The following is a 20,147-nucleotide window of genomic DNA, read 5'->3' on the forward strand; positions in this document are numbered from 1 at the left end:
TCTTTTTCTCTACCCTTCTTATTCTCCTTTTCCTATTAAAGAATGGCATTCCTTTCCTTTCTCAGTTTTAGACTAGACACCGCATTGCTTATGATTGCAGGAAAGGCGGTAATAATAACCTTAATAAACCATAAACCACATAACCCCCAAAGTTACCCACCTGGTTCTAGACTAAGTCTTTGAAAATATATCTCAGAATAATCAGATCACCTCCAAGTCTTGTGATACTAAAGATTATGGAAATATTGTTTACGCGGGTTTGTCTCAATGTCATTTAAAGCGTCTACAATCAGTGCAAAATGCTGCAATCAGAACCTTGGGTAATTTGAGGAAATGTGGCCGTGTTTTGCCATTGTTTAAATGTTTCTTTACTCAAGTGTCCCAAACAACCATAACTTCATCCAGTGGCGTTCCTAGGGGGGCTGACGCCCGGGGCAGATCGCCGATGCGCCCCGCCCCCTGGGTGCAGCACCCCCCCCGGTGAAAGAACCCCCCCCGGGTGCACGCTGCTGGGGGGGGTGCCACGCGCCTGCCGGCTCTTCGTTGCCATGCTCCCTCTGCCCCGGAACAGGAAGTAACCTGTTCCGGGGCAAAGGGAGCATGAAAACAAAGAGCCGACAGGCGCGTGGCACCCCTCCAGCGGCGTGCACCCGGGGCGGAGCGCTCCCACCGCCCCCCCCCCCTTGGTACGCCACTGACTTCATCAGAACTCTTTTATAACTGCAATGACAGAGATAATTTTTTGTTTTTTTTTATGGGGATCATCAGATCTAACTGCAGCACACACCATATGAACAACGTTGTTCCTTCTTTTACAAGACAAATGGTTGTGGTGCAAATCTTCATAAGATCACCCCTATTTTCTATTGTTTTGTCTCTTTCTTTTCTTTTCTTAATTACATCTGTATAACTTAATACATTTCTTGATTAGCTTTCGAAGGTTGTCCTTCGTCAGATTGGAAATAAGCAAATGTTGGTAGATGACAGTATATATAAGTGAAACATCAAAGCATTTCAGTGACAGTCTAATAGGATGGGGGTGGATAGGTGAGAGATAGGAAGAGGTACAGGTGAGATATGTTTGCAGACAGGAGGGTGACAAAGCAGTACAGGGCCGGTCCTAGGGTCTCTGGCGCCCCCCTGCAGACAATGAATTGGCGCCCGCGTGCCCCCCCTCCGGCACCCGCGCGCCCCCACCCCCCACAGCATCTCCTTTCTCTCTTCTCCCACCCTGCCCCTGTCCAGCGATTCTCCTTCGCCCGAATCGCCCCATCCCCCGCCGCCCTTGGTGCTTTAAATCTTTAATTTACCTCCGTTCCAGCAGCCGCGTCATTTGAAAGCCTTGCCCCATCTCTAGCCTTTCCTCCCTTCGTGAGTTCGTTCTGCAGTCCCGCCCTCGAGGAAATGACGTCAGAAGGCGGGACTGCGGAACGAACTCACGAAGGAAGGGAAGGCTAGAGACGGGGCAGGGCTTTCAAATGATGCGGCTGCTGGAACAGAGGTAAATTAAAGATTTAAAGCACCAAGGGCGGCGCGGTATGGCGGCGCAGCGCCGCAGCACCGCCCTTGAAGGCAGGCGCCCCCCCCCCTGCGGCGCTTACCCCGCTTACCGGGTTTGACCAGCCCTGAAGCAGTACAATTTTATGGTTTATAATGGGCTAGAAAACCCAGATCTTTGTTAAGTCCAGTCTGGTGGGTGTCAAAATATTTAATCATTCTGACTTCAAAGGTCTTACGTTCCTGTATTGTTTTAAAGTTCCCTTTCAGAATTATTACCATGAAATCACTGGTACAGTGTTCTGGTTTCGTAAAGTGCTGCCCCACAGAGGTGACATCCTGATTGATACTAGCATTTTTCATATGGTGTCTATGTAAATTAAATCTCTTCTTTAGCATCTGACTTGTTTCTCCACTGTAGCAGCCTTCGTTGCATTTTTTACACTGAATGATATATACCACATTGGATGGTGAGCACGTGAAAGATTCCTTAATGTTGAATATTTTTCCTTTGTGAATGACCGTGGGGTCCTGTGAAATGTTTTGGCATAGTTTGCAGCTGGATATATTGCAAGGATATGTGCCATTCTTTTCTTTTTGAGTCTGTGATGGAAGTTTACTTCTAATTAGCTTGTGTTTTAAGTTGGGTGGCTGTCGGAAGGCCAGCACTGGTGGGGATGGGAATATCTCTTTCAGTAATTCATCCTCCTGGAGTAGAGGCTGCAGATCTTTTATGATTTTTCTTAATTTTTCCAGCTCTGGGTTGTATGTCACTATAAGGGGGATTCTTATTGAAAACCATGGACAATCTAACCAACTTTTGCAAATCCTGGAAGACATATCTCTTCAACAAAGCCTACAAAATGAACCCTTAATGACACTATCACCACCCAGCCCACCTAAGAATTAAAACACACCCTACACCACCCTATATAACCCTTCCTTCTCTTATCCCTCTTACATCTTCTGCTTAATATTGATTGTATCTAGATCCTGTCATGACGATGTCATAACAACACTCTGTAAGCCACATTGAGCCTGCAAATAGGTGGGATAATGTGGAGTACAAATGCAATAAATAAATAAATAAAATTCTGTCTGTGGCTTTTTTTCCCTTGTACTGTAGCAGATTTTCCCTGGGTGTTTTGAGGGAGGAGGCAATATTCTTGGAGACAGAATGATTAAATATTTTGACACCCACCAGACTGTACTTAACGAAGATCTGGGTTTTCTAGCCCATTATAAACCATAAAATTATACTGCTTTGTCACCCTCCTATCTCCATGCATATCTCCCTGTCCCTCATCCACCCGACTCGTCCTGTCTCTCACCTATCCACCCCCATCCTGTTAGACTGTCACTGAAATGCTTTGATGTTTCACTCATATATACTGTCATCTACCAACATTTGCTTATTTCCGATCTGACGAAGAAGGGCAACCTTCGAAAGCTAATCAATAAATATACTAATGTCCAATAAAAAAGGTATCATCTTATTTTCTTTTCCATGCTTTATTTCTATTGATTACCTTTAAAAGTGGACTAACACGGCTACCACACCTCTCTACATTTCCTATCAATCCACACTGCTTTTGGAGTTGATTTCTTTGGTCGGGCTTTTTATTCCTCTGGTAGTGGTTAGTGATTCCCTTGCTGCTCTGTGGAAAATTACACTTAAAGCTCTTTCTGTTTGGCTGCAGTTCTGTGGAGGTCTGGTCAGGAAAGGCTTTCCTCTGGTTTCAAATGACTGAGATTTTTAGGTTTCTCCTTTCTTCGCTGTGCCTATATGTAACCTGCGGGAAATGTTGGGAGATTTAAGGCTGAGCAGTGGATACTGAAATTTACTTCGCTCTGTTAATGTATTGCACCACTTTGCTCTGGTCTGGTAGGTAAGATTAAGATCACATTATCATTACATTTTCAGCCTGTGATATTTAGGGGGATTAACTCACTCAGTTTGAAGCCAGAAAGAGGGAGTGTGATGAATGGCTATTTGGGAGGGCTGAGCGATGAAGAGATGGGATGCATAGATTCTGCATTATAGGCCTTAATTATAACATGCCCGACTTGTCCCTTTACCTACAAGCAGTTTGCTCAGGTAACATCTGTGCTTTATAAAAAAAAAAAAAAAGAAACCAGGGGAAATGTACTGAGCATATGAGCCGCATGATATCAGCCTGAACAAGGTGCAAGGAATTAGAAATGCTTGCTCATACTTCAGTTGCATTGAACCTGCTATGTCTGGGAAAGCGCGGGGTACAAATGTAATTAATAATAATAACTTCCATCATTGGCATGGAAAAAGCAAAGCCAACATCTATTCACCCTAGCTCAATAGGAATAAATAGGGGAAACCCCAGCAACCTCACATACACAAACATACCAAACCAATTACAGTGAAACCTCGGTTTTCGTCGATAATTCGTCCGAAAACCATCGACGAAAACCAAAACCAACGAAAACCGAGGCAACAAGCAATTTTTCTTTTAAATGAATAAAAAAGACTAATGTATAGCAGGGACTTTTATACAGGCACTCAACCAGCAGCAGTAGTGTGGCAAAACGACGAAATTTTGGTCATAAAACAGCAGCAGTGTGATCCCACAACCGGAAACAACACCCCAAAAGAACGACACTACTACTACTACTACTTATCATTTCTATAGCACTACTAGACTTACGCAGCGCTGTACACTTGAACATGAAGAGACAGTCCCTGCCAAGAAAAAGAACAAATTTATGAGCAGCTGCTGATGTTGCAAGGCCAAAATGTCAAAACGTTAACAAGTATCTACATAGTCTCTATTCTTCATCCTTCATCCCCATCTGTCCTGCGTTTACGGAACAGCATTCACAGGACCCTAGTTGACCCGGACACTTTCCCTAGAAACACACACACCCCTCAGTCCTCTACCCTGCATTGGTGTCAAGGTCTCATGTCCTACAATACCCTTCCTCAAATTAACACAGGCCAACATTACTAGGAGCTTTGGGCAATGAAGCCTCATCTACTACAAACAAGGGTGTTCCACCACGATATTATTATTATTATTACATTTGTATCCCACATTTTCCCACCTATTTGCAGGCTTAATGTGGCTTACATAGTACCGTGAAGGCATTCGCCGGTCCGGTAGGGAGACAGATACAAGGTGATGTTGTGGTAGAGTAAGGTACGTGTGTTTCAGGTACTATGGGAGTTGTAGAGAGGAAGGTTAGTGTGCAATACGATCTTTGGTTTTGCTGGGTTGCAGAGATTAGGCATTTATGTTGGGTCGGTAGGGTATACCTTTTTGAACAGGTTGGTTTTTAGTGATTTCCTGAAGTTTAGATGGTCGTAGGTTGTTTTCACAGCTTTTGGCAGTGCGTTCCATAGTTGTGTGCTTATTATATAGGAGAAGCTAGATGCGTAGGTTGCTTTGTATTTGAGTCCTTTGCAGTTTGGGTAGTGGAGGTTTAGGTATGTTCGTGATCATCCTGTTCTGTTTCTGGTTGGTAGATCTATGAGGTCTGTCATATAGCCTGGGACTTCGCCGTAGATAATTTTGTGGACCAGGGTGCAGATTTTGAAGGTGACACGTTCTTTGATTGGGAGCCAATGCAGTTTTTCTCGGAGAGGTTTGGCACTTTCGAATCATGATTTACCAAATATCAGCCTGGTTGCTGTGTTTTGAGTGGTTTGAAGTTTCTTTGTATCCCGCATAAATTCCCTTGCAATAGCCTATATGGCTTAGTACTATTGATTGTATTAGATTGTGAAATATTTCCCTCGGGAAAAAAGGTTTTGTGTGTTTAAGTTTCCACATTGAGTAGAACATTTTCTTTGTTATGGAGTTTACTTGGCTCTCAAGAGTAAGGTTGTGGTCGATTATGACGCCAAGTATTTTTAGGTTGTCTGAGATAGGGAGGGTGTGGTCTGGGGTGTTTATGGTTGTGGTCATGCCATAATAGAAGGCATTCTGCCTTAATACATACCGCTCATGTCTGCCCCGTGGCGCAACCTACATCATATCCACCTCATATATTAGTGTAGTACTTTCTTGGCTAAGACGCCCTGGACACCTCCTGTAGTCACTATATTTATTTTCAGTACTTGATATACTGCAAGTGATCCCTGAGGTGACTGTCAGAGGCATTTTCGAAAGAGAAGGGCGCCCATCTTCCGACACAAATCGTCCTTCTCTCAGGGTCGCCCAAATCGGCATAATCGAAAAACCATTTTGGGCGCCCTCAACTGCAGTCTGTCATGGGGACGACCAAAGTTCACGGGGGCATGTCGGAGGCCTAGCGAAGCCGGGACTGGGGCATGCTTAAGAGATGGGCGTCCTCTTCCGATAATGGAAAAAAGAAGGGTGTCCCTGACGAGCATTTGGTCGACTTTACTTGGTCCTTTTTTTCACGACCAAGCCTCAAAAACTATGAGGAAAGGCTAAGACGGTTAGGTCTCTTCAGCTTGGAGAAGAGGCGGCCGAGGGGTGATATGATAGAAGTCTACAAGATAATGAGTGGAATGGAGCGGACAGACGTGAAGCGTTTGTTTACACTTTCTAACAATAATAGAACCAGGAGACAAAAGATGAAGCTAGAATGTGGTAGATTTAAAACAGATAGGAGAAAGTTTTTTTTTACTCAGCGCGTAGTTGGACTCTGGAACTCATTGCCGTAAAATGTAGTGACAGCAGTTGGCCTTGCTGAGTTTAAAGGGGGTTTGGACAGATTCCTGAAGGAAAAGTCCATTGAGCATTATTAATTTAAATTTTTGTTTTATTTTGGGGGGTTTTGCTGGGTTCTTGAAGCCTGGATTGGCCACTGTCGGAGACAGGATGCTGGGCTTGATGGACCCTTGGTCTTTTCCCAGTATGGCGGTGCTTATGTTCTTTTGTTCTTCACCTATTTGTTTTCCTTGCTGCTCCATTTTTTAATCTTTTCTATATCCTTGTCTCGCTTATTCTCTCTGTTTTCTCCTCCAGCACTTCATCTGGCTTCTCAGTTGGGGCAGAGATTTGCATACTAGTATCTGTTTCTGTTCCTCCAGAGATCCTGCAGGGGGGCTATGACAGCAATGGCTCGAGGTAAATCAAAGAAATTAAAAAATGGAGAGATAATGAAACTAAACGAACGCCACAGTAATTGGAAAGGAAACCAGATAAATAAAACTAGTTCCAAAGCCAGTCATAAAAGAGGCAGGCACAGACATATTACAGCAGGCACAAGCAAAGATTCATCAACCAAGGAACTGGCTCCGGATAAAACTTCTTACTGACTGGAATTCTCAGCTCAGCTCACGCTGAAGGAGGGGGAGCCACAGCGCTCCCGGATACGGTGGGTACCTCCTGGCTCCCCAAACAGGAGCACAGGATAAAAGTTTTGAAATGAGCTGCATTCTGCTTTCCCGCTAGGTGTCATCTGTGTCTTGGCCTCCGATTTATTTATTTTATTTAATTAAAACATTTAGAGCCCACCAATCCACAACGTTCCGAGCGGGTTACAGAAAAGCATCAATATTGATCAATGAAGACAATGCGATACATAACACCACAAGACCGACGAAATAGATGAATGTCGAGAACCTAAAAATATACCTCCAATTACAGAACTATGAACCAATGAAATCATTTTCAAGCAAAAATGCCCTTCACCGTTTACGAAAGGTAACAAAATCAGAAATCCCTCAGATATCAGGAGACAAGCTATTCTGTATAATAAGCGCTATCGCTGAAAATCCCTGTTACGCGATTTATCCTTACAAACAATCTTAACAGGAAGGACATGAAAACAATCATGCGGGGAAGCACGAGGTGACCTAACAGAAGAATAAGGGGTCAATAGGGAGGAAACAGTGGGGGCAGCTAAACCCTAACCTATTTTAGAATCATTAACATAATTTTATATTGAATCAATAGATAACCAATGTAATTCTATAAGTACTGGGGTAATAGGTTCATATCTAGGAAGCATTAATAAAAGGGGAAAGGGAAATGGGACTTGATATACTGCCTTTCTGTGGTTTTTGCAACTACATTCAAAGCAGTTTACATATATTCAGGTACTTATTTTGTACCAGGGGCAATGGAGGGTTAAGTGACTTGCCCAGAGTCACAAGGAGCTGCAGTGGGAATTTAACTCAGTTTCCCAGGATCAAAGTCCACTGCACTAACCATTAGGCTACTCCTCCACTCATTCCTCCACCAATAAGAGCCAACTTCATCAGTGATGTCACAATGGCTTGATTGCCCGCTGCTTGGCTCACTTCTGATATTGTGATGTCATAAGGGAAAGGGAAATGGGACTTAATATACCGCATTTCTGAGGTTTTTGCAACTACATTCAAAGCAGTTTACATATATTCAGGTACTTATTTTGTACCAGGGGCAATGGAGGGTTAAGTGACTTGCCCAGAGTCACAAGGAGCTGCAGAGGGAATTGAGCCCAGTTCCACAGGATCAAAGTCCGCTGCACTAACCACTAGGCTACTCCTCCACTAAAACTCTAGCTAGGCTCCACCTTGGAGGCCGGCACCCAAGAAAAAAATCTAGGTGTTGTTGTAGACAATATGCTCAAATTTTCTGCCCAGTCTGTGGCAGTAGCCAAAAAAGCAAACAGGATACTCCCAAATCTACCTTTCTACCCCTGATATCTCACCTTGCATCCAAACCAAAGTTTCAGCGTGCTTGTCTGACATTGCTGTCTGGATGTCTCAACGCCACCTGAAATTAAATATGACCAAAACCGAGCTTCTCATTTTCCCCCCCAAACCCACCTCCCCGCTCCCCCGTTTTCTATTTCTGTTGATGGCTCTCTCATTCTCCCTGTCCTCCTCAGCTCGAAACCTTGGGGTCATCTTTGACTCTTCTCTCTCCTTCTCTGCTCATATCCAGCAGATTGCCAAGACCTGTCATTTCTTTCTTTACAACATCCGTAAAATCCGCCCCTTTCTTTCCGAGCACTCTACCAAAACCCTCATCCACACCCTTGTCACCTCTCGTTTAGACTACTGCAATCTGCTTCTTGCTGGCCTTCCACTTAGTCACCTCTCCCCTCTTCAGTCGGTTCAAAACTCTGCTGCCCGTCTCATCTTCCGCCAGGGTCGCTTTACTCATACTACCCCTCTCCTCAAGACCCTTCACTGGCTCCCTATCCGTTTTCGCATCCTGTTCAAACTTCTTCTACTAACCTATAAATGTACTCACTCTGCTGCTCCCCAGTATCTCTCCACACTCGTCCTTCCCTACACCCCTTCCCGTGCACTCCGCTCCATGGATAAATCCTTCTTATCTGTTCCCTTCTCCACTACTGCCAACTCCAGACTTCGCGCCTTCTGTCTCGCTGCACCCTACGCCTGGAATAAACTTCCTGAGCCCCTACGTCTTGCCCCATCCTTAGCCACCTTTAAATCTAGACTGAAAGCCCACCTCTTTAACATTGCTTTTGACTCGTAACCACTTGTAACCACTCACCTCCACCTACCCTCCTCTCCTCCTTCCTGTACACATTAATTGATTTGATTACTTTATTTTTTGTCTATTAGATTGTAAGCTCTTTGAGCAGGGACTGTCTTTCTTCTATGTTTGTGCAGCGCTGCATATGCCTTGTAGCGCTATAGAAATGCTAAATAGTAGTAGTAGTAGTAGATACTAGGAATTATTAGGAGAGGGATGGTAAATAAGACCGAGAATACTCCATGGTGTGACCTCACTTTGAGTATTGTGTTCAGTTCTGGTTGCTGTATCTAATATAGTGAAATTAGAAAAGGTTCAAAGAAGAGCAACCAAAATGATAAAAGGGGATGGAACTCCTCTCGTATGAGGAAAGGATAAAGAGGTTAGGGCTCTTCCGTTTGGAAAAGAGACGCCTAAGGAGGGATATGATTGAGGTCTATAAAATCCTGAGTGATGTAGAACATGTAGAAGTAAATCGATTTTTCACTCTTTCAAAAAGTACACTCAGGGGACACTCAAGTTACATGGAAATACTTCTAAAACAAATGGGAGGAAATATTATTTCACTCAAAGAATAGTTAAGCACTGGAATTTGTTGCCGGAGGATGTAATAACAGTGCTTGGCATATCTGAGTTTAAAAAATGTTTGGACAAATTCCTGGAGGAAAAGTCCATAGTCTGTTATTGAGATGGACATAGGGGAAGCCACTGCTTGCCCTAGGATTGGTAGCATGGAATCTTGCTACTATTTGGGGTTCCGGAATTTTGTTATTCTTCAGGATTCTGGAATCTTGCTATTCCTTGAGATTCTACATGAAATGTTGCTACTCTTTGGGTTTCTGCCAGGTACTTGTGACCTGAATTGGCCACTGCTGGAAGCAGGATACTGGGCTAGATGGACCATTGGTCTGACCCAGTATGGCTATTCTTATCTTCTTAACAGAGTTTGGAACAATCAGAATAAACTTAATGGTCGATCTCAGTAAAACGGTATTGGCATAATCAAAGCAAGGAAAAATAAAAGCTTTCTGAAAACCTGCGGATAACAAGGACCTAAGACAATGTATAGATTGTAGTCTGTACAGTTTTCCTCGCATGTCCTTTTCAAATTAAGCTAACTGTCGAGGAATATGCCAAGATATTTGACCTCCATCCTTACCAGTATCTCAACTGTCTCTTGGCCTCAGATAATATAACTCTTCATGTTGCCTAGAGCAGTGTTTCCCAAGTCCGGTCCTGGAGTACCCCTTGCCAGTCAGGTTTTGAGGATATCCACAATGAATATAATGGAGGTAGTGTATGCAAATCAAGTTCTTGCATATTCATTGTGGATATCCCGAAAACCTGACTGGCAAGGGGTACTCCAGGACTAGACTTGGGAAACATTGGTCTAGAGAATCACAATCAAGTCAACAAGACGGTGGCGTTCCTAGGGGGGCTGACACCCGGGGCGGATCGCCGATGCGCCCCGCCCCCCAGGTGCAGCATCCCCCCTCCCGGAACAGCGTGACGCCCCCCCCAGCGAAAGAACCCCCGATCCCCCGGCGAAAGAAACCCCTCCCGGGTGCACACCGCTGGGGGGGGGAGGTGCTGCGCGCCTGCCGGCTCTTCGTTTTCATGCTCCCTCTGCCCCGGAACAGGAAGTAACCTGTTCCGGGGCAGAGGGAGCATGAAAACGAAGAGCCGACAGGCATGGCACCCCCCCCCCCTCCTAGCGGCGTGCACCCGGGGCGGACCTCCCCCACCGCCCCCCCTTGGTACGCCACTGCATCAAGAGAATTCTGCAAAAACCATTATGTTCACCCTCCTTTGGGAAATGAACAAAATGTACATTTTTACCCTAAGGGGCCCATTTACTAAGCTGCAGTAAATAGTAGCTCATGTTTTCCACAACTTAAAAGAGCTTACTGCGAGACACACTCAGGCATCCTGTGATGAGACCCCAAATTGTAAGCACAAACCACATGCTAAATAATTGTTTATTTATTTTAAGAACATAAGTGTTGTCATACTGGGACAGACTGAAGGTCCGTCAAGCTCAGCATCCTGTTTCCAACAGTGACCAATCCAGGTGCAACCGTGTGAGAGAGGCCAGGAGGGGGTGGCAAGGAAATTAATGAGAGGAAAGTGTTTACAGAGAGTAGAAATATGGTAATGGGAATGGAGGGCCGAGGAAGGAGTGAGATGGGGAATAGGACAGCTAGCAGGTGAGAGAAGAAAATGGAAATTTGATAGGTAGCTGAAAAGTAAAAAAAAGAGGAGAAGGGTGAGAAAGAGGATGAAATTTGAGTTAACATGCAGAAAAGAAAAAAAGAGAGGAAAGAGCTAAAAAGGAACGATCAATATGTCAGAAGCAGGTGTAGTGAGGGTATAGACAGGAGAGGAGAAAAGACAAATGGACAGCAACCCCTTGAAAGAGAATTAGCAGATGACAGACAGGAAAGCAGAAAAGAAAAACTAAAACCAACATAATGGAAAAATAAAATGTCCAAACAACAAAGGTAGAAAAAAAAAAACATTTTATTTTGAATGTTTTAAATGTAATACGTTAGCTTTGGGAAATGTGCATAGCAAATGCCTTTGTAATATGTTCAGTAAAAAAGAAAATGCATTTCTGGTTTTTTTTTTTGGTCTAAATATTTTTATTTCTAATTTACGATCCCTTGTTCTATACTTGGTGAGGGTCTGTTGGTGTGATAGTAACGGCAGGTGGGGAAATCAGAGGGGAGGCAGGGAGGAGAGGGGATTGGGGATGGAGGCCCTCCTTTATTTATTATTTTCTGGCCTTGGTTCTAGCATGTCTAACACCAGTCCTGACCCTTGCTGTATAGCTGGTGAGGATCCCCAAGTATCCCCAGCTAAGGACCTCCTCCAAAGACGGCCAGAATTCCCTTCTACCAAGCTCTGAAGCTGGCAACAGCATCCTTGAGCCATCGACAACGAAGCACGCGTGGGGTGCCAGCATTAGTAGCTTAGGGTCATTGCTGCTGCCTGCCAAGCTTGGTAAAAGGGAGTTGTTGTTTTTTTTTGTTACATTTGTACCCCGCACTTTCCCACTCATGGCAGGCTCAATGTGGCTTACATGGGGCAATGGAGGGTTAAGTGACTTGCCCAGAGTCACAAGGAGCTGCCTGTGCCTGAAGTGGGAATCAAACTCAGTTCCCCAGGACCAAAGTCCACCACCCTAACCACTAGGCCACTCCTCCACTGTTGCTACTATTTGAGATTCTACATGGAATGTTGCTATTCCACTAGCAACATTCCATGTAGAAGCCGGCCCTTGCAGATCACCAATGTGGCCGCCGCAGGCTTCTGCTTCTGTGAGTCTGACGTCCTGGCAGGACGTCAGACTCACAGAAGCAGAAGCCTGCGCAGCCTTCTACATGGAATGTTGCTAGTGGAATAGCAACATTCCATGTAGAATTTCCAATAGTAGCAACATTCCATGTAGAATCTCCAATAGTATCTATTTTATTTTTGTTACATTTGTACCCTGCGCTTTCCCACTCATGGCAGGCTCAATGCGGCTTACATGGGGCAATGGAGGGTTAAGTGACTTGCCCAGAATCACAAGGAGCTGCCTGTGCCTGAAGTGGGAATCGAACTCAGTTCCCCAGGACCAAAGTCCACCACTCTAACCACTAGGCCACTCCTCCTACTATTTGAGATTCTACATGGATCACCAATGTGGCCGCGCAGGCTTCTGCTTCTGTGAGTCAGAAGCCTGCGCAGCCTTCTACATGGAATGTTGCTAGTGGAATATCAACATTCCATGTAGAATCTCCAATAGTATCTATTTTATTTTTGTTACATTTGTACCCTGTGCTTTCCCACTCATGGCAGGCTCAATGCAGCTTACATGGGGTAATGGAGGGTTAAGTGACTTGCCCAGAGTCACAAGGAGCTGCCTGTGCCTGAAGTGGGAATCAAACTCAGTTCCTCAGTTCCCCAGGACCAAAGTCCACCACCCTAACCACTAGACCACTTCTCCACTCCTGCCCACCTTCAGAGAAAGTCTTCATCTGACAGAGGTTGGGGATCCTCATTAGCTAAAGTATTTATATTTTGAGGTGAGGGTAGAGCAGGGCAGAGAAAATGTTGTGCCTACCCACTTTGGACTCAGGCCCACCCGAAATTGGCTGTCTGGCTAAGCCATGTGGCCTCTGCTCCTCAGGCTGATGAGGGCTGGGGATGCTGTGGAGATGCCGATGAGAACCTCCAGCTGGAGGGAGCTTCAGCCATTCTGCAGTGATGATACTCATTAGTGTGAAAACAGGTTCATGGCTCTGGAGTCCAGTGAGGCAGGCTTCAGCTGAGCTACAGAAAGAAGCCCGAGGGTTCTCCAGAGATGGCAGTTTAGACAGCTAAAGATTGAACTGTCAAGTGTTATTGGTGACACCTGCTGCTTTAGAACATTGATTTTGTAGTGATTCCAAGTCACTTTGCTGGTCGCAGGGATTATCTTCACCACTGCTGTGTGAATGAACAGAGTCACTGCTTGTTCGAGTGTCATGAGATCAGCTCACAGAGGCTCCCGTTTAGCAACAGAAAGTACAAACACTAGATCTTGGCCTGCAGAGCACTTTATTGCATCAGTCCGCTGGAAAAGTTAAAAAATGCGACTATTTGAGCAGAAATTTTTGTCTCTAACAGCAGAGCTTCGAGCAGCTCGAACAGAATCAATTTGTTATTCCGCAGGGTTTAGAGCTGGGGTGACAATAGTGTCTTGCTTTATACAGGATAATCCTGCTTTCAGGCATGTTTTGCAAAAAGCGAGAACCCTGTTGTTGAGGGTTGTGTCTGTCTCTCTGTCCATCCATACCCTTGCTTGTTTCTACATGGACATCTGGACAAACAGATGCGCAGTGCGCAGGAGCCGGGAGCCGTCAGTGTGGCAGGGGGCTCAGAGCTGCCACCCAAAGAAGACAGATGACAATGGCAGCCCAACCAAACTCCTTTGCCCCACACTTGCTTGCTTAGGGTTCCCAGGGCCGTGCCGATGCGGTAAGCGGGGTAAGCGCCGCAGGGGGGCGCTATCCTCTGTGGGGCGCCGCCGCTGCATGCTTACCCTGCCCTCCCGCTCCCATGTAGGAACTGCCCGCCCTCTTCTCCCTCCTAAGATCCCGTTCCTTTTTTTTTCTTTTAAATTTACCTTCCTCCGGCAGCGCAGCGTCATTGAAGGAGGCGGCGCTCCCAGTCCCGACGTCTCTAGCCTTCCCTTGTTCGCTGCTCACTGCCCCGCCTTCTTCTGCAGTGAGCAGCGAACAAGGGAAGGCTAGAGACATCGGGACTGGGAGCGCCGCCTCCTTCAATGACGCTGCGCTGCCGGAGGAAGGTAAATTTAAAAGAAAAAAAAAAAGGAACAGGATCTTGGGGGGGAGAAGAGGGCGGGCAGTTCCTACATGGGAGCGGGAGGGCAGGGGAGAGAGGGGAATCGCTGCCTTGGAGCCAGGCAGGTGCGGGGGGGGGGCGCCGCCAACTGGTAGTCTGCAGGGGGGCGCCAGAGACCCTTGGCACGGCCCTGAGGGTTCCTTTTACTAAAGGGTTGGCGGACGGCAACAGGGCTCGCCATGTGCCGAGGTAATTCCATTTCTGGCACTAAGGAAATTTATTTCTGTATTTTTGCGGTAGTTGGGGCATCACTGCCCAGTTACCACTAGGTTAGCACAGGAGCCCTTACCGCCACCTCAATGGGTGGTGATAAATGCTTCCCCCTTCCCCCCCCCCCCCCCCCCCGAAATGGCTGCACCAGAAGTACAAACTTACTGCACAGCTATTTCTTTTTTCAGCCTTTTTACCCTCTGCAGTAAAAGAGGCCTCGGCTAGGGTTACCATATGTCTGGATTTACCCGGACATGTCCTCTTTTTGAGGACAAATGGGGGCAGATTGCTAGCCTCCCCTCCCCTTACTTACTACTGCCCTGGTGGTCTAGTGACCTCTTCCACCTCCGGGGCAGGAAAGAGCCCAAAATGGCCACAGAGAGTTGAAGTGACCTCGCGAGACTTCAACTCTCGGCGGCCATTTTGATTTGGTGCCGAGATCAGGAACAGGAAGGATGCATGCAGGGCAGCGCTCCGGACAGGAAAGAGGGGGCTCTTTCCTGCTCCAAAGAGGTCACTAGACCACCAGGGCAGTAGTAAGGTAAGGGGAGGGGGGTGACGGGGAGGGGGAGTGACGGGGTGTGTGACAGAGGGGGAGGGAAAAATGTGACAGGGGGATGGAGCGATGGCGTGAAAGGGGGCGGGGTGGGTGTGAAAGGGGTTGTGGTGGGGTGTGTGGTGGGGCGGGGCATGTGTCCTCCTTTTTGGGTGACAAAATATGGTAACCCTAGCCTCGGCGCATGGCAGAAGAACACACACTGCCGCTAGCGCAGGGCCCCATTTACCGTAGCTTGATAAAAGGGGCCCTATGCTATTTATTTACTTTGCAATATACCATCTAAACAAATAAATCTCTAAGGGGTCACTATTCCAAAGGGATTAACCGGACAGGAGAGACTCCTCCCCGGTTAAGCCCCGATGAGCTAGCCATCAGCCAATGTCCAGTGGCATTTCACCAAGCAGTGCACTGAATATGAGCTCTAACTGGCCATAGTGAAACCAGCCAGTTGAGGGTGGTCCAGGGATGGTCCCAGAAGTTATGCAGGGACGGTGATATTCAAAGCTGCTGCCCGCTTATCTAACCAGGCAAGTGGGACCATATAAATAGCAGTCCTAACTTTGCCTAGAGTACTGCGCTAAATTCTGGAGACCACACCTACGGAAAGATATACACAGGATGGAGACGGTCCAGAGGGTGGCTACAAAATTGGTAAGTGGTCTCTGTCATAAAACATAAAGGCGTGGGAGAGCCAGTAAGCGCCATGACTGAAGTCTGGCACCAGCTTTAAATGAGTCTACTTGACTGATTTTTGTAATTAGTCCCCTGAGGAAGCTTGCATATAAGTGAAATGGAGAGCCCCGTTGGTGAAAGAATGATGAGCCAAGTGCTTTAATCAAGAAATGTGTACATTTAAATAGAAAAAGATAAAGGTACACTGTATGAAAAATATAAAAAGATCAAGTGCACAATATATAATAGAAAAAATATATAAGATATAATTAAAATTGCAAGCAAGATATTTTGTAAGGAGGTTTTTTTAGACCGGATTGGAGTCCGACATACGCTGGCTTAAGGTTTTCACACTTTGCTGCCATGCTGAGAAAGTTGAGGTTTTTTTTCCTCCTTATGTAATTTTGCAAATGAAACTCATCCTAATACTAATATATAGGATTTAAGATATACAAACGTTGTTAGAGGCGGGAGAGAAGGGATATGATACAGATGTTTAAATACCTCAGTGGCATCAATGTTCAGGAGGTGAGCCTTTTTCAAATGAAGGAAAACTCTGGAATGAGAGGGCTTAGGATGAAGTTAAGAGGAAATAGGCTCAGGAGGAATCTAAGAAAATACTGTTTCACAGAAAGGGTGGTGGATGCGTGGAATGGCCTACCGGCGGTGGGGGTGGTGGAGACGAGGACTGTGTCAGAATTTAAGAAAGTGTGGGACAGGCATGCGGGATCCCTTAGGAAAAGGAGGAGTTAATGGCTACTGAGGAGGGGCAGACTGGGTGGGCCAACAGGGTTCGATGTGGATACGACACTCGGTATCAGCCACATCCACATAGGTTCCAGGTATCATGGCTAACCTGGATATTCAATGCTGGTGGAACAAAGAGTGGAGTCAACGATCACATATAAAAAAAACAGATGATTCGTTACTGCCAGCGTGTAGCTGAGAGCATGGGCATAGCTACGTGGGGCCACGGGGGCCTGGGCCCCCATAGATTTGGCCATGGACCCCCCTGCCGACGACCCTCTCGACCCTTTCCCTGCCGTCAACCCGCCGTCACCTACCTTTGCTGGTGGAGGACCCCCAACCCCCGCCAGCCGAGGTCCTCTTCTTCTTCCTTCGTTCTGTTTCTGAGTCTGACGTCCTGCACGTTGTGCTCAGACTCAGAAACAGAACGAAGGAAGAAGAGGACCTCAGATGGCGGGGGTTGGGGGTCCCCTGCCAGCAAATGTAGGCAACAGCGGCGGCAGAGGAGGGTTGGCGGCGAAAGGGGGGTCGAGAGGTTCGTCGGCGGGGGGGGGGGGGCAAAGTCGGTGGTGGTGGCAGTGGCAGCGGGAGGGGTCGGCGGCACCGGGGGGGGGGCTAAAATGTGCCCTCTCACTTCGAGCTCTGGACCCCCCTCCCGCCGAAGTCTGAGTGAGAGCGAGGCGTTCCGTTTGCGGTGTAGGAAGTGCCTTCACTCGTAGTGCTATTTTTATATCGTTCTTCCAGGAGTGTAATATACTTTCGGAACCAGTAATTGATTTATTCCACTGTCAGATAATAAGATATTCTTTTGACCCTTGATACAGGCATTTTTATGCCGAAACACAGCTGTGTCGGGTTCTTCAAATAAAGTTGACGCTGGCAATAAAGAATCATCTGGTTTCTATATGTGATTGTTTCCACGCTTTGTTCCATCTGTGGTTTGTTCCATTTGTGGAAGATTTTTTTTCCTTCTCTTGTTTTGTGTTCAATGCTAGTGCCCAGACATGATGCGGCGTTGAAAAATCCAGTCTATCTTTGCTGACGACGTCGGCGTTTAAAAACTCTCACCCATCATCAGCTGAATTTCGAACCCTAAGTGGTTGACAGTAATAATAAAATTGGGTCACTATTCAGACTCCAAGGTCGGTGTTTTGTTTAAACATTGGCTGCGGTGTTTGAAGATATATCAGGATATCAGCATTGAATTTCTAGGTAAGATGAACAGAGCTGTGATTATCCAAATAACAATAATCTTCAGCACTGGTATCCAGGGCTGCCAAGAGGGGGGAGGGGGGCAGGGGGACAAAATTCCCCGGGCCTCCAAGGCCGCCGGCGCTGCAGTCCCCGGTCTCACCTGCCTGCCTCCTCGGCTCCGGGCCCCCTGCATTTGAAGCGGCAGTCGCAGATCGCCTCCCTTCAGGCATTCCCTCCCTGTGTCCCGCCCTCGTGGAAACCGGAAGTTACATCAGACGAGGGCGGGACACAGGAAGGGAAGGCCAGAAGAGAGGCGATCTGCGACTGCCGCTTTGAATGCAGGGGGCCTGGAGCCGTGGAGGCAGGCAGGTGAGACCGGGGACTGCAGCAGCGGGGGGAGCGACGGGGAAGCGGCAAGAGGATCGGCAGGGGCAGCGACGGGGGGTGGCAACAGCGGGGGAGCAGCAGGGGGAGCGACGGAGGGCGGCGGGGGGGGCGGAGGCGAGGCAGCCTTGCCCTGGGCCCGGCCTAGTCTCTCCGCGGTCCTGCTGGTATCCAGATAACCAGTAACTCCCAGCTCAACCCAGGCTCTGTTCCTGGTCCGCCTCAGCACTGTCCAGCATCAGGGCGGTTGGCAGAGATTAGGCTTAATGAAGAGACAGGCTTAATTAGGAAGCTATTTAAAGCTCATTAGGGGCCTACAAACGTGAAGCTTGCATCAAATTGGCATTACTGCTCGGCTAGCGAGTGCACCCGGCAGTAATTCTGAGTCTGGCATGCGCCAAAAAACCGTGCATGTAGCCCCGTGCAGGACGTAAGGCGTCAGAAACAGATGATCCCACAATGAAGGCGCCGGAGTCGACCAGCGCTGAAGAAGACTCTTGGGCTGGCGGGGCTAAACATTGCCCTCCATCTCAGGCTCTGGCCCCCCCTCCTGCCGAGGTCTGGCTACGCCCCTGGTTTTAGCAACGCAAATTGGTTAACTGCGGCTGAAAATGACCAGTTAACCCCAAACAGGCCATTTTAAAGACCACGAGCCATTTCTTGGCTGGTTAAATTGCTTGTATATCGACCCCCAAAAAGCTTTTAAAAACTCAAATGCAATGAAAAATGCCTTAAACCACATGGGAAACTCCTAATTTATATTCCTTGATATTCCGATCTGAGGAAGAAGGGCAACCTACGAAAGCTAATCAAGAAATGTATTATGTCCAATAAAAAAGGTATCCTTATTTTCTTTTCCATGTTTTATTTTGTTTGATTTCTATTGATATTCCTTGATGCAAACTTGGTTGCTGCGCAGCTATTCAAAGCTGACATTAAATTTTTCAGTGGCGGGACCCGTCTTCAGAAGGCGAACTGGCAGGATTTCACTGTAGCTGTTCAGTTGTTTCATTGTATCAGCCGTAGAAAGGATACATTCCAAGTTCTGAAGGCTGACTTCTGTCTGCGGCTACCTAGAGTGTAAGGAAAGTATTTTTAACCAGCAAACTTGACCAGATATGAGTGAGGCTCACAGAGAAGCCTCGCTCCATGAACCCGAAGGATAGATGCAAGATTATTTGAATATTTTTACTGCTGTAATTGTCTATTGCTCGTGTTTGATTTATTCTTACTGTGCACCACCTTGAGTGAGTTCCTTCAAAAAGGTGGCAAATACATTCAGGGGTGATATGATACAGACGTTCAAATATTTGAAAGGTATTAATCCGCAAACGAATCTTTTCCGGAGATGGGAAGGCGGTAGAACGAGAGGACATGAAATGAGATTGAAGGGGGGCAGACTCAGGAAAGATGTCAGGAAGTATTTCTTCACAGAGAGGGTGGTGGACGCTTGGAATGCCCTCCCGCGGGAGGTGGTGGACATGAAAACGGTAACGGAATTCAAACATGCGTGGGATAGGCATAAAGGAATCCTGTGCAGAAGGAATGGATCCACAGAAGCTTAGCTGAAATTGGGTGGCGGGGGGAAGAGGGGTTGGTGGTTGAGAGGCTAGGATAGGGGAGGGCAGACTTATACGGGGTCTGTGCCAGAGGCGGGACTGGTGGTTGGGAGGCGGGAAATACTGCTGGACAGACTTATACGGTCTGTGCCCTGAAAAAGACAGGTACAAATCAAGGTAAGGTATACACATATGAGTTTATCGTGGGCAGACTAGATGGACCGTGCAGGTCTTTTTCTGCCGTCATCTACTATGTTACTATGTTACTATTCTAATAAATAAATAAATTCAGTGGATAGATGGACTCACTGTTTTCTGTCTGTTTTTTGGCATTGCAGGGGATGGTCAGGTGGATTTTGAAGAATTTGTAACGTTACTGGGACCCAAGATCACAACTTCTGGGATGCCTGAGAAATTCCACGGAACAGACTTTGACACTGTATTCTGGAAGGTAGGAGAACATGAGGAAGGGGGTTCTACCATGTCATGAGACCA

General features: G+C 46.8%; 1 protein-coding gene across 1 annotated transcript in view; it reads left to right on the plus strand.

Annotated features, from left to right (window-relative positions):
- The window catches only part of LOC115479895 (calcium-binding protein 7), a 189,943-nt gene that overhangs the window by 150,535 nt on the left and 19,261 nt on the right, over positions 1-20,147 (plus strand). Inside the window, exon 3 of the mRNA XM_030218205.1 lies at positions 19,991-20,103. Coding sequence (XP_030074065.1) covers positions 19,991-20,103 — 113 coding nt within the window. The remainder of the gene's footprint in view (positions 1-19,990; positions 20,104-20,147) is intronic.

This window comes from Microcaecilia unicolor, chromosome 11, assembly GCF_901765095.1.
Source record: "Microcaecilia unicolor chromosome 11, aMicUni1.1, whole genome shotgun sequence".
Lineage (NCBI taxonomy): Eukaryota > Metazoa > Chordata > Amphibia > Gymnophiona > Siphonopidae > Microcaecilia > Microcaecilia unicolor.